The 13,569-nt window shown below is 48.5% G+C and overlaps 1 protein-coding gene across 4 annotated transcripts in view; it reads left to right on the forward strand.

Annotated features, from left to right (window-relative positions):
- LOC139248078 (ADP/ATP translocase 4-like) overlaps positions 1-13,569 on the forward strand; it is a 169,070-nt gene that overhangs the window by 12,149 nt on the left and 143,352 nt on the right. Inside the window, exon 2 of one of the 4 annotated variants that reach the window (XM_070871845.1) lies at positions 8,413-8,482. The exons of the other annotated variants lie outside the window; for them this stretch is intronic. Coding sequence (XP_070727946.1) covers positions 8,434-8,482 — 49 coding nt within the window. The 5' untranslated portion in view covers positions 8,413-8,433. The remainder of the gene's footprint in view (positions 1-8,412; positions 8,483-13,569) is intronic. 4 annotated transcript variants of the gene reach the window in all.

The following is a 13,569-nucleotide window of genomic DNA, read 5'->3' on the forward strand; positions in this document are numbered from 1 at the left end:
GCCACAACTGCATTTTCAGAGCATGGCAAGGACCGCATTGCCGGTGGTTATTAAGGTGACCGTGGCTATGAACTTTTATGTGTCTGGTTCCTTCCATACTAGAAAATGTTAGCAACATTTTGCAGTGTGCAGTGCACTATTGCCTAAGAGAGGTCACTGAGGTTCTCTTTTCAAAGAGCAATAACTTTATTTCATTCCCTCTTGCCAGAGAGGGGGAGTTAGAGCAAACAAGAGGGTTTTCAAAGATTGCAGGTTTCCCCATGGTGCAGGGTGCCATTGCTTTGCACATGTGTCATGTCAACTCTGCAACGTACCTGAACTGAAAGGGATTCCACTCCCTCAACGTACAGCTGGTGTCTTACCAAAGAGAGTGCATCATGCAGGTCAACGCTTGGTATTCTGGCCACAGAGATGATCAGTGTTCCCACTTAGCTGCAAAACTATCTGAACCTCCTGCGCAGGCCACTTTCCGGTTTCTTAATGTAAAAACCACGCAAGCACGGATGTTTGAAGGGACCACGCACCCAAAAAAATGTTGGAGGGAACATTGGTCACGATGCGTTCATCAGTCTGCTATCCCAGCTATATTTCAGCCACCACGGCAAACCAAACGGTTTCTACTGGGTGACGAGGGCTATCCACTGACAACATGGCTCATGACTTCGGTTCACAACCCTCACACACGAGTAGTATGCATTCAGTGAGAACCATGCTGCCATGAGAAATCTGATAGAGCAGATAATTGGCGTGCTGAAGCAACAATTCTGCTGCCTGGATCGCTCTGGAGTGGGTCTCAAGATTTGCGGTGGTATGTTGCATGCTCCACAACCTTGCCATCGTGGGCAAGCAGCCCTCGCCACCACCACCACCACCACCATCAATCAGGCGAGAAGCTGAGGAATAGGAGCTGGCACGGCGCTATTCTTGCTCCCTGCCCTGGCAGCAGCACACTTGTGCCCAGTGTCTCACCACGTGCAGATCCCGCCTCTGCCATCATCTTAAGAGATACGCAGTGTCAGTATCTGAGCTGGTGGTTGCAAGTGTGAAATCGAGTGATGATGTGACATTATCATCACTGTTTTTTTGGTCTTCCACCACTTACTGGGCAGGTTGTAGTTCTTGGGTATCTAAAAGAAAAAAGGGAGTATGAAAAGGTTGTGGTAAGGGGAGAGGAGAAAGTAAAAAGTGCATGCTTACACCATCTGCAGCTTGTAAACCAAAAGAGTTTATGGTATGAGGGGGAAGTGGGATGTGAGAAAGGGGATACCATCATTTTCAATGGATTCAGCCAACTGGTGGGCATGGCCTCAGCAATGGCCCTTTCCAAAATGTCCAGCACCATCACCTCCATGCGGTTTAGAACATGGGTACGCCTCTTCCCCTTCCTGTTAGATCCAGCTGCCTCCATTTATGCGCCACCTTCTGCAAGAGAGAGGGAAGTGCATCAGTGAGTGTCATGCACTATGTTTGGGTGACGTGGCTGTCTGTCATGGTTGAATAGCTGGTAGTGTGTACAAGGTGTGAGATATGGGTGTGAGGCGTGCAACAGTGCTAAGTGTGTGAAGGTGAGGTGAAGCAGATGAATGTTAGGTATGAGTCCTGACTGATAGAGATTGTTGGTAGGTGAGTGATGGGGGTGGTGAATGAAGCAGTGGTTGAGGCTAGTGCTGCAGTTAGTAGGATATGACATTTAAAGAAAATCATTCGCTGGCCTTGACCATTCGTGTGAGGTCATTAAATTTCTTGCGGCACTGCATCCAGGTCCTTGGGGTTAAACTCTGGTATTGATCTCTGCGGCTATCTGTTCCCACTGCTTTCTCTTCGTGTGTTTGAAGGGCCTCCAACCCCCTGTTGATACAGGACATCTCTCCTCCTTTCCATTCCCTCCACCAAGCTCTCCACTGCTGTGTTTGAAAACGTTGCTGTAAGTTCTCCCCCATGGTCAGGCATTAGTGCTGTGCAACAATCAACATCACAAATGATTACCTCCAGCAGCCACAATGTATCTTCCCTTTAAAAGGTCCAGGTTAGCTTGAAGCAGTGCAGGCTAGCTTTAAGGAGTGCTAGGAAGTAACAATATTGGCCCCTGTGATGACATGGTTAGTAGTGGCTGCACGCAGAAATCACTATAATGAGCAGGCAGCACGAAGTTGGCATGCTGCCTGCATTATGCTGGGCGCAGGGTAATTGCGCTTAAAACTAAAAGCGATGCATCCCTGGAAGTGCTATTGGGGGCTCTAAGGATCCGGAGGGAGATACTCTTCCTTACAGGAGGAAGAGCAGGTGGTTGCCCAGAAGGTAGCAGCAGAAGCTGCCCTCCTAGATTCAATGCAGAAAGCAGTTTAATGACCTAAGCAGGGCAGGAAAGGTGAGTACAGTGCCACATTCATCAACAACCTGAGGTGCGTATCACACTAATCCACTCGATCTGCCTTCTCATTCCTACTCCAGCATATCACTCCTCATACCAACTTTCTTTGTAGGCTCACCCATCCCTTTCTGTCTATGCACTTACATCCCCATCTATCCACAACCAGTGTCACTCATACTCATCCTTATGCAATGTCAAGCCTATCCCTCATAGTCACCCTCAACAAATGCTCTCCATCCTTTGGCGAACGCATGCCATTACTCTCAGTCATAGGTCACTTCTTTCCCTCCTTGCAGGAGAAGAGAGCATAGAACTTCAGGGATTGACAGAGAACCGGACATGGCCCTCCTGCCAGCTCTCAGTAGACATTTGCAGAGGAGGAGGCGCTGGAGATCATAATGTGCGTAATACTACTTGCACTTCGATGGGAGAACTTAGATAATTTGGTTTTCATACGGTGACTTGCGCTTCACAAGTGAGAAAGAGCAGTTAGTGCACCATGCTGCCCTGTCTCCCAATGGCCAAGTCTGCTCCTGCAATGTTAGCCAGTGGCTTAGTTGGTAGCACTCTCACCTCTTGAGTCAGAAGGTTGTGGGTTCAAATCCTACTCCAGAGACTTGAGCACAAGAATCTAGGCTGATACTCCAGTGCAGTGCTGAGAGAGTGCTGCATTGTCGGAGATGCCATCTTTCAGTTGAGACGTTAAACTGAGGCCCTGTCTGCTCTCTCGGGTGGATGTAAAAGATTCATAGAAACATAGAAAATAGGTGCAGGAGTAGACCATTCGGCCCTTCTAGCCTGCACTGCCATTCAATGAGTTCATGGCTGAACATGCAACTTCAGTACCCCATTCCTGCTTTCTCATCATACCCCTTGATCCCCCTAGTAGTAAGGACTTCATCTAACTCCTTTTTGAATATATTTAGTGAATTGGCCTCAACAACTTTCTGTGGTAGAGAATTCCACAGGTTCACCACTCTCTGGGTGAAGAAGTTTCTCCTCATCTCGGTCCTAAATGGCTTACCCCTTATCCTTAGACTGTGTCCCCTGGTTCTGGACTTCCCCAACATTGGGAACATTCTTCCTGCATCTAACCTGTCTAACCCCGTCAGAATTTTAAACGTTTCTATGAGGTCCCCTCTCATTCTTCTGAACTCCAGTGAATACAAGCCCTTTCTTGATAGGTCAGTCCCGCCATCCCGGGAATCAGTCTGGTGAACCTACGCTGCACTCCCTCAATAGCAAGAATGTCCTTCCTCAGGTTAGGAGACCAAAACTGTGCACAATACTCCAGGTGTGGCCTCACCAAGGCCCTGTACAACTGTAGCAACACCTCCCTGCCCCTGTACTCAAATCCCCTCGCTATGAAGGCCAACATGCCATTTGCTTTCTTAACCGCCTGCTGTACCTGCATGCCAACCTTCAATGACTGATGTACCATGACACCCAGGTCTCGTTGCACCTCCCCTTTTCCTAATCTGTCACCATTCAGATAATCGTCTGTCTCTCTGTTTTTACCACCAAAGTGGATAACCTCACATTTATCCACATTATACTTCATCTGCCATGCATTTGCCCACTCACCTAACCTATTCAAGTCACTCTGCAGCCTCATAGCATCCTCCTCGCAGCTCACACTGCCACCCAACTTAGTGTCATCCGCAAATTTGGAGATACTACATTTAATCCCCTCGTCTAAATCATTAATGTACAGTGTAAACAGCTGGGGCCCCAGCACAGAACCTTGCGGTACCCCACTAGTCACTGCCTGCCATTCTGAAAAGTACCCATTTACTCCTACTCTTTGCTTCCTGTCTGACAACCAGTTCTCAATCCATATCAACACACTACCCCCAATCCCATGTGCTTTAACTTTGCACATTAATCTCTTGTGTGGGACCTTGTCGAAAGCCTTCTGAAAGTCCAAATATACCACATTAACTGGTTCTCTCTTGTCCACTCTACTGGAAACATCCTCAAAAAATTCCAGAAGATTTGTCAAGCATGATTTCCCTTTCACAAATCCATGCTGACTTGGACCTATCATGTCACCTCTTTCCAAATGCACTGCTATGACATCCTTAATAATTGATTCCATCATTTTACCCACTACCGATGTCAGGCTGACCGGTCTATAATTCCCTGTTTTCTCTCTCCCTCCTTTTTTAAGAAGTGGGGTTACATTGGCTACCCTCCACTCGATAGGAACTGATTGGAAAATGACTGTCAATGCATCCGCTATTTCCAAGGCCACCTCCTTAAGTACTCTGGGATGCAGTCCATCAGGCCCTGGGGATTTATCGGCCTTCAATCCCATCAATTTCCCCAACACAATTTCCCGACTAATAAGGATTTCCCTCAGTTCCTCCTCCTTACTAGACCCTCTGACCCCTTTTATATCCGGAAGGTTGTTTGTGTCCTCCTTAGTGAATACCGAACCAAAGTACTTGTTCAATTGGTCCGCCATTTCTTTGTTCCCCGTTATGACTTCCCCTGATTCTGACTGCAGGGGACCTACGTTTGTCTTTACTAACCTTTTTCTCTTTACATATCTATAGAAACTTTTGCAATCCGTCTTAATGTTCCCTGCAAGCTTCTTCTCGTACTCCATTTTCCCTGCCCTAATCAAACCCTTTGTCCTCCTCTGCTGAGTTCTAAATTTCTCCCAGTCCCCAGGTTCGCTGCTATTTCTGGCCAATTTGTATGCCACTTCCTTGGCTTTAATACTATCCCTGATTTCCCTTGATAGCCACGGTTGAGCCACCTTCCCTTTTTTATTTTTACGCCAGACAGGAATGTACAATTGTTCTAGTTCATCCATGCGGTCTCTAAATGTCTGCCATTGCCCATCCACAGTCAACCTCTTAAGTATCATTCGCCAATCTATCCTAGCCAATTCACGCCTCATACCTTCAAAGTTACCCTTCTTTAAGTTCTGGACCATGGTCTCTGAATTAACTGTTTCATTCTCCATCCTAATGCAGAATTCCACCATATTATGGTCACTCTTTCCCAAGGGGCCTCGCACAACGAGATTGCTAATTAACCCTCTCTCATTACACAACACCCAGTCTAAGATGGCCTCACCCCTAGTTGGTTCCTCGACATATTGGTCTAGAAAACCATCCCTTATGCACTCCAGGAAATCCTCCTCCACCGTATTGCTTCCAGTTTGGCTAGCCCAATCTATGTGCATATTAAAGTCACCCATTATAACTGCTGCACCTTTATTGCATGCACCCCTAATTTCCTGTTTGATGCCCTCCCCAACATCACTACTACTGTTTGGAGGTCTGTATACAACTCCCACTAACGTTTTTTGCCCTTTGGTGTTCTGCAGCTCTACCCATATAGATTCCACATCATCCAAGCTAATGTCCTTCCTAACTATTGCATTAATCTCCTCCTTAACCAGCAATGCTACCCAACCTCCTTTTCCTTTTATTCTATCCTTCCTGAATGTTGAATACCCCTGGATGTTGAGTTCCCAGCCCTGATCATCCTGGAGCCACGTCTCTGTAATCCCAATCACATCATATTTGTTAACATCTATTTGCACAGTTAATTCATCCACCTTATTACGGATACTCCTTGCATTAAGACACAAAGCCTTCAGGCTTGTTTTTTTAACACCCTTTGTCCTTTTAGAATTTTGCTGTACAGTGGCCCTTTTTGTTCTTTGCCTTGGGTTTCTCTGCCCTCCACTTTTCCTCATCTCCTTTCTGTCTTTTGCTTTTGTCTCCTTTTTGTTTCCCTCTGTCTCCCTGCATTGGTTCCCATCCCCCTGCCATATTAGTTTAACTCCTCCCCAGCAGCATGAGCAAACACTAGGACATTGGTTCCGGTCCTGCCCAGGTGCAGACCGTCCGGTTTGTACTGGTCCCACCTCCCCCAGAACCGGTTCCAATGCCCCAGGAATTTGAATCCCTCCCTGCTGTACCACTGCTCAAGCCACGTATTCATCTGCGCTATCCTGCGATTCCTACTCTGACTAGCACGTGGCACTGGTAGCAATCCCGAGATTACTACTTTTGAGGTCCTACTTTTTAATTTAGCTCCTTAAATTTGTTTCGTAGGACCTCATCCCTTTTTTTACCCATGTCGTTGGTACCAATGTGCACCACGACAACTGGCTGTTCTCCCTCCCTTTTTAGAATGTCCTGCACCCGCTCCGAGACATCCTTGACCCTTGCACCGGGAAGGCAGCATACCATTCTGGAGTCTCGGTTGCGGCCGCAGAAACGCCTATCTATTCCCCTTACAATTGAATCCCCTATCACTATCGCTCTCCCACTCTTTTTCCTGCCCTCCTGTGCAACAGAGCCAGCCACGGTGCCATGAAGTTGGCTGCTGCTGCCCTCCCCTGATGAGTCATCCCCCCCCCAACAGTACCCAAAGCAGTATATCTGTTTTGCAGAGGGATGACCACAGGGGACCCCTGCACTACCTTCCTTGCACTGCTCTTCCTGCTGGTCTTCCATTCCCTATCTGGCTGTGGACCCTTTCCCTGCGGTACGACCAACTCGCTGCACGTGCTACTCACGTCATTCTCAGCATCGTGGATGCTCCAGAGTGAATCCACTCTCAGCTCCAACTCCGCAAAGCGGTCCGTCAGGAGCTGGAGGCGGATACACTTCCCGCACACGTAGTCGTCAGGAACACTGGTGTCGTCCCTGAGTTCCCACATGGTACAGGAGGAGCATAACACGTGACCGAGCTGTCCTGCCATGACTTAACCCTTAGATAAGCAACAACAATGCTAAAGTTTACTCACTGTTATGGAAGAGAAAAAAGAAAAACTACTCACCAATCACCAGCCAATCACTTACCCCCTTGGCTGTGATGTCACCTTTCTGTTTCTTTCTACTTCTTTTTTGTCTTCTCCCTGTAGCTGCACAAGTACGCCTTTTATAGGCCTCACCAACGGACCTCCTCGACGCTGCTCCAGATTGCCGCCGACACTGGGCCCCGGACTCCCTGCTGTGCCTTTTATAGGCCTCACCAACGGACCTCCTCGACGCTGCTCCCGACTGCCGCCGACGCTGGGCCCCGGACTCCCTGCTGTGCCTTTTATAGGCCTCACCAACGGACCTCCTCGACGCTGCTCCCGACTGCCGCCGACGCTGGGCCCCGGACTCCCTGGTGTGCCTTTTATAGGCCTCACCAACGGACCTCCTCGACGCTGCTCCCGACTGCCGCCGACCATGGCTGTTCTGAAGCAGAGGAGTTATCCCCAGTGTCCTGGCCAATATTTATCCTTCAATCAATATCATTAAAAAAACAGATTATCTGGTCATTATCACAGTGGTATTCATGGGAGCTTGCTGAGTGCAAATTGGCTGCTGCATTTCCTACATTACAACAGTGACTACATTTCAAAAAGTACTTAATTGGCTGTAAAGTGCTTTGGGATGTGAAAGGCACTATATAAATGCAAGTCTTTTTTGTGCAGGTGGTGCAGTCTTTGGCAGGTCCCTCACGGGCTCTAAAGCCCAGAGGACCTTGGCCAAGGGCATCTGAGCAGTCAGAGCAGGGATCTGAGAAGCCTGCCTCTACTTCTGGTGAAGCCACAGTGGTTGCAATGTAGACGTGCTAGGAAAAGGAAGAGTAAAGATTTGTAGTTGCACATGGGAGTGTTACACATTGTTAAGTTTCTGTTTTATATTTGAGCTACATAAATATTATTCTTTTGCACCACTTTCACGTCTTACCCATTCTTGGTTGCTGGCTGATAAGTGGCCTTTTCAGTTATGTGATGATGAGTGGGGAGACATGAGTTGACGACAAGCAATGGGTGGCTGTGAAAGGGAGGCTTGGTTGTTTGCAGGACTGCCTTGTGTTAGTGGCATTGGAGGGGAGGGAGTGGGTGGCAAAAGTGGCTTTTGCATGTAGTAGTTAGATGGGTGCTTTGATGGAACCTAAGTGAACCTCGCAATGCACATCAATGTGCGCTGCTGGTTATGCGTTGCCTGCATCAACTTCTGTCTCCTCCTCTCCCTCCTCCTGCTTACAATCGTCTGAAGAGGCTCTTTTCTCTGCAGGTCCAAACCTTGTTGCTGCACATGTTGTGCAGAGCGCAGCACATCACAACCATCCTGGAGACCGTGACAGGTACGTACTGAAGGGCACCTCCAGATCAGTCTAAGCACCTCAAGGACATCTTCAGCATGCCGATTGCTTGTTCGATAACACATCTGGTGGTCATATGGCATTCATTGTATTGCTCCTGGTTCTCATTCCTCAAGTTTCTGAGCGGTGTCGTCGGTCATGTTTTAAGTGGGTATTCCTTGTCTCCGACCAGCCTGCTGATTACTTTGGTTCGAGGTGCGAAGAAATCAGGGAGGATAGATTGCCGCAAGACAAAAGCATCTTGGCAGCTGCCTGGGAATCTTGCGCACATCTGCAAAAACATGTTTTTAGTGGTTGCACACCAGCTGCACATTGAAGGAATGGAAACCCTTGCAGTTGGCAAATACTCGTGGGTGATCTATAGGTGCTTTAATTGCAGGAAAACTTGACATAATTGCCACCCTAAACAAGCAATCAGTCACCTGTCTGATGCATTTGTGTGCCACCGACTGAGATCCTGCAAATGTCACCGGAAGACGCAAAAGAGGGCAGTGGTGACTTTTACAGCCACTGGTAAATCATGGCCACCAGGTCCAGTTGGCAACAGGTCTTGTTCCAGCAGGCTGCAAATGTCAGCCACCACCTACCGTGACACCCTGAGCCTCCTGAGACACTGGTGGTCTGACATGTCAAGGAAATATATATCCTCTGCCATAATACCGGATAAGGCCTCCTGCGAGCTGCAACTCTCTACTGATCTGTGATCAGCAGGCTGTTGCTCACGCTAAACCTGCTGCTGCTGGTCATCTTGGTCCTAATCTAAGGTTTAAAGTAACACAACCTAAGCAATACCCATGCTGATGTGACAGATCAGAGTTTCAAATTGCAGATCAGACCTCAAGTGTAGATGACAGCTCCAAAATATGTGAAGTAACCTCCAGATTTTGTAAAGTAACCTCTTGGCACAAGTACTGTGAAGAAACCCTTTCACACAAGCAGGTAGAAAAGCAGCTGTGAGTACTTATTGGCATATGGTGTTCAGAGAGATATAGGTGTCCTCGTACAGGAAACACAGAAGGTTAGCATGCTGGTACAGCAAGCAATTAGGAAGGCTAATTGCATGTTGACCTTTATTGCAAGGGTGTTGGAGTATAGGAGTAAGGAAGTCTTACTACAATTGTACAGGGCTTTGGTGAGACCACACCTGGAGTACTGTGCAACAGTTTTGTTCTCCTTATCTGAGAAAGGACATACATGCCTTAGAGGCGCTGCAACTAGGGGGCATAATCTCAGGATAAGGGGTTGGCCATTTAAGACTGAGATGAGGAGGAATTTCTTCACTTTAGGAGTTGTGAATCTTTGGAATTCTCTACCCCAGAGGGCTGTGGCTGCTGAGTCGTTGAGTATATTCAAGGCTAGATAGATAGATTTTTGAACTCTTAAGGAATCGAGGGATATGGGGATCGGGCGGGAAAGTGGAGTTGAGGTCAAAGATCAATCATGATCTTATAGAATGGAAGAGCAGGCTCGAAGGGGTATATGGTTCACTCCTGCTCCTAATTCTTATGTTCTTACATTATTTCCCAGTTATGTCTTCATCCTCCTCAATTGCCACTGTGTTCTCGCCTTGTTTTCACTGGCAAATTTTAGGAAGCCCGGGAAACCCATAGACCCAATGTTGACTGCAAACCTTTGTCAATATCGCTTTAATTGAGCAATTAACATACCTCAATTGTCAACTCATCTCTCCTGAGGCCAATTTCTACGTCAAAGTCTCGATCAGGATGTTCCAGCTCTACTAAACTTTTGCCTCTATTCACACATTTTATGGTCCCGAAGTTGTACAGAAAAGATTGGTGTTTAAGATTAACGAGGCATAGAATGTATTATTATAGTTCGGTACAAATAACTTAATCTCTAAATGTAAACAGTGTGACCTAACCCAGAAAGCACACAGTTTATGGCCTTTGTACAGACACACCTTATACTGCATTGTCAACAGCCACCCCACGTTAAAAGAATTCACGCACAGGCATCTTCCACCCTTTAAAATGAAGCTCGGGACCTGAAACATCAGGCATCAGTCACCTTCGAACACATTTTAGTGTGGAAGCAAGGCATCCTCGACTCCGGGGGACTGCCTAAGAAGAAGAAGATTGTCAGCTATATCTGCATACTTTTAATTCTAAGGCCTAGTATTTGGCCTCATTAGCGCCTCTCGTTGTTGCCCCCAGGAGGCGATAATGAGACGCAAACCGGGATGCGACCGGGCGCGGCGATAACCGGGAGTTTTGCGACAGCAGTACAGTATTATATCCCGTGTATATATGTCCCGCAACCCTACGGATGACAAACTGATCCACCTCGGTGTCTTCAACCCAGGGTCGGTAAGGATACAGATCTCTGGGGAGACATGATCGGCAGAGAGGGGGTAGGGAAGACCAACTCCAGTGGTACCCTGCTCCTGACAAAATGCCTAGAACATGACCTTGTCATCACTAACACCTTGTTCCGCCAGAGGGACAAGTACAAGGCATCGTGGCAATACCCTCGCTCCAAACGCTGGCACCTGCTCGACTACGTCCTCGTTCGAGCCAGGGATCGCAAGGATGTATGCATCACCCGCGCCATGACAGGAGCTGACGACTGCTGGACGGACCACCGCCTAATCCATCCGTCATCCACATCAATATAGCCCCAAAGCGGTGACGGCAGCAGAAGCATGCCGCAGAAAAATCAACGTCGGGGCACTCAAAGACCCGGCTAAGAGTGCCCTATACAGCCAGCGCTTCACTTCTAACCTAGCAACCCTGATGACCCCGAGACGCAGAATGCCCTCCAGGCCACCATAACCAGTGCCTGCGAAGAGACGCTCGGTCACTCAACCAGGAAACACCAGGACTGGTTTGATGAGAATGACCAGGAGATCCAAGGCTAATAAATCGCAAGCGAAGGGCATTTCTGAACCTAAAACATCAACCCAACTCGGGAGCAGCAAAGCAGCTTTACAGACGGCTTAAGGCCGTGGTCCAACAAAAACACCCGTGACCTAAAGAATAGATGGTGGGTGGAGAAAGCTCAGGAGATTCAGCAGCTGGCTGACAGCCATGATGTGCAAGGAATCTTCACCGCCATCAAGTCCACCTACGGCCTAAGCACCCAAGGCCCCACCCCACTGCTGGCCAAGAACAGGGGACACTCATCAAGGATACCGAGGCAGTCAGGACCCGCTGGAAGGAGCACTTCGAAGATCTTAACCGAGACTGCCTTTGACACAAATGTCCTCGACTCCATCCCGCAGCATACTACCCGCCACCATCTCAGCAAAACCCCCAGCACTGCACAAGGTAGAAAAGGCCATCCGTCAGCTCAAGAACAACAAGGCAGCAGGAGCAGATGGAATCCCCACTGAGGCACTAACGTATGGCGGAGAGGTACTATTGGCATGAATGCATGACCTCATCTCTTTCATCTGAAAGGAGGAGAGCATGCCGAGAGATCTCAGAGATGCAGTAATCATGACCTTCTTTAAAAAAGGGGACAAGTCTGACTGCGGCAACTACAGAGGACTCTCCCTGTTATCAGCCACTGGGAAAGTCATCGCTAGAATCCTCCTCAACCGTCTTTTCCCTGTGGCTGAGGAGCTCCTCCTGGAGTCACAGTGCGGATTCCATCCACCAAGGGGTACAACGGACAGGATTTTTATGGCGCGACAACTGCAAGAGAAATGCAGGGAACAGCACAAACCCTTGTGCATGGCCTTCTTTGACCTTACAAAGGCCTTTGACACTGTTAACCGCGAGGGACTATGAAGCGTCCTCCTCCGTTTTGGCTGCCTCCCAAAAGTTTGTTGCCATCCTCCGCCTGCTCCACAACGACATGTAAGCCGTGATCCTGACCAACGGATCCACCACAGACCCAATCCACATCTGGACTGGGGTCAAGCAGGGCTACGTCATCGCGCCAACCTTATTCTTGATCTTCCTCGCTGTAGTGCTCCACCACACATTCAGCAAGCTCCCCGCTAGAGTGGAACTAAACTATAGAACCAGTGGGAACCTGTTCCACTTTCGTCGCCTCCAGGCCAGATCTAAGACCGTCCCATTCTCTGTCATCGAGCTACAGTTCACGGACGACGCTTGAGTCAGCGCACATTCAGAGGCTGAACTCCCAAGTCATAATCAACATCTTCACCGAGGCGTACGAAAGCATGGGCCTTACACTAAACATCCGTAAAACAAAAGTCCTCCACCAACCTGACCCCGCCACACAGCACCGCCACCCAGTCATCAAGATCCACGTCGCTGCCTTGGACAACATGGACCACTTTCCATACCTTAGGAGCCTATTATCAGCAAGGGCAGATATTGACAACGAGGTTCAACACCGCCTCCAGTGCGCCAGCGCAGCCTTCTGCCGTCTGAGGCAGAGAGTGTTCGAAGATCAGGCCCTCAAATCTGGCACCAAGCTTATGGTCTACAGGGCTGTAATGATACCCGCCCTTCTGTATGGCTCAGAGAAATAGACCATATACAGTAGGCACCTGAAATCACTGGAGAAATACCACCAGCGTTGTCCCTGCAAGACACACCAATGTTAGTGTCCTCGATCAGGCCAACATCCCCAGCATCGAAGCACTGACCACACTCGACCAGCTCCGTTGGGTGGGCCACATTGTTCGCATGCCTAACACAAGACTCCCAAAGCAAGCGCTCTACTCTGAACTCCTCCACAGCAAGCAAGCCCCAGATGGGCAGAGGAAACGTTTCAAGGACACCCTAAAGCCTCATTGATAAAATACAACTCTGCTTGATTGGCGGGCTGATTGGGTGGGATCATGTCTGCCGTCATGAAGAATGTAAGGTTTTTCTTCTTTGCAGAGCCATCAGCGATGGCACTTCCCTTTAAGGGAGGGAAGGAGTCTTTTGATGCGGCAGTGCTGCTACACTCAACGCTCCGCCTGTTGCCGATTGCGCTCCAGGAAGAAGTTTTTGCACTAGGAAAGGCAAAGCACATGGTAGATTGACACTAAGGGAATGCACAAGGTTTATTGCTTTACGTTTGAATGCAATATGGCATGATTTCATTTATAAATTTGGTTTGGAATATTTAAGCGGACCAGAGAAGGT

Source organism: Pristiophorus japonicus, chromosome 2 (genome assembly GCF_044704955.1).
Source record: "Pristiophorus japonicus isolate sPriJap1 chromosome 2, sPriJap1.hap1, whole genome shotgun sequence".
Classification (NCBI taxonomy): domain Eukaryota; kingdom Metazoa; phylum Chordata; class Chondrichthyes; family Pristiophoridae; genus Pristiophorus; species Pristiophorus japonicus.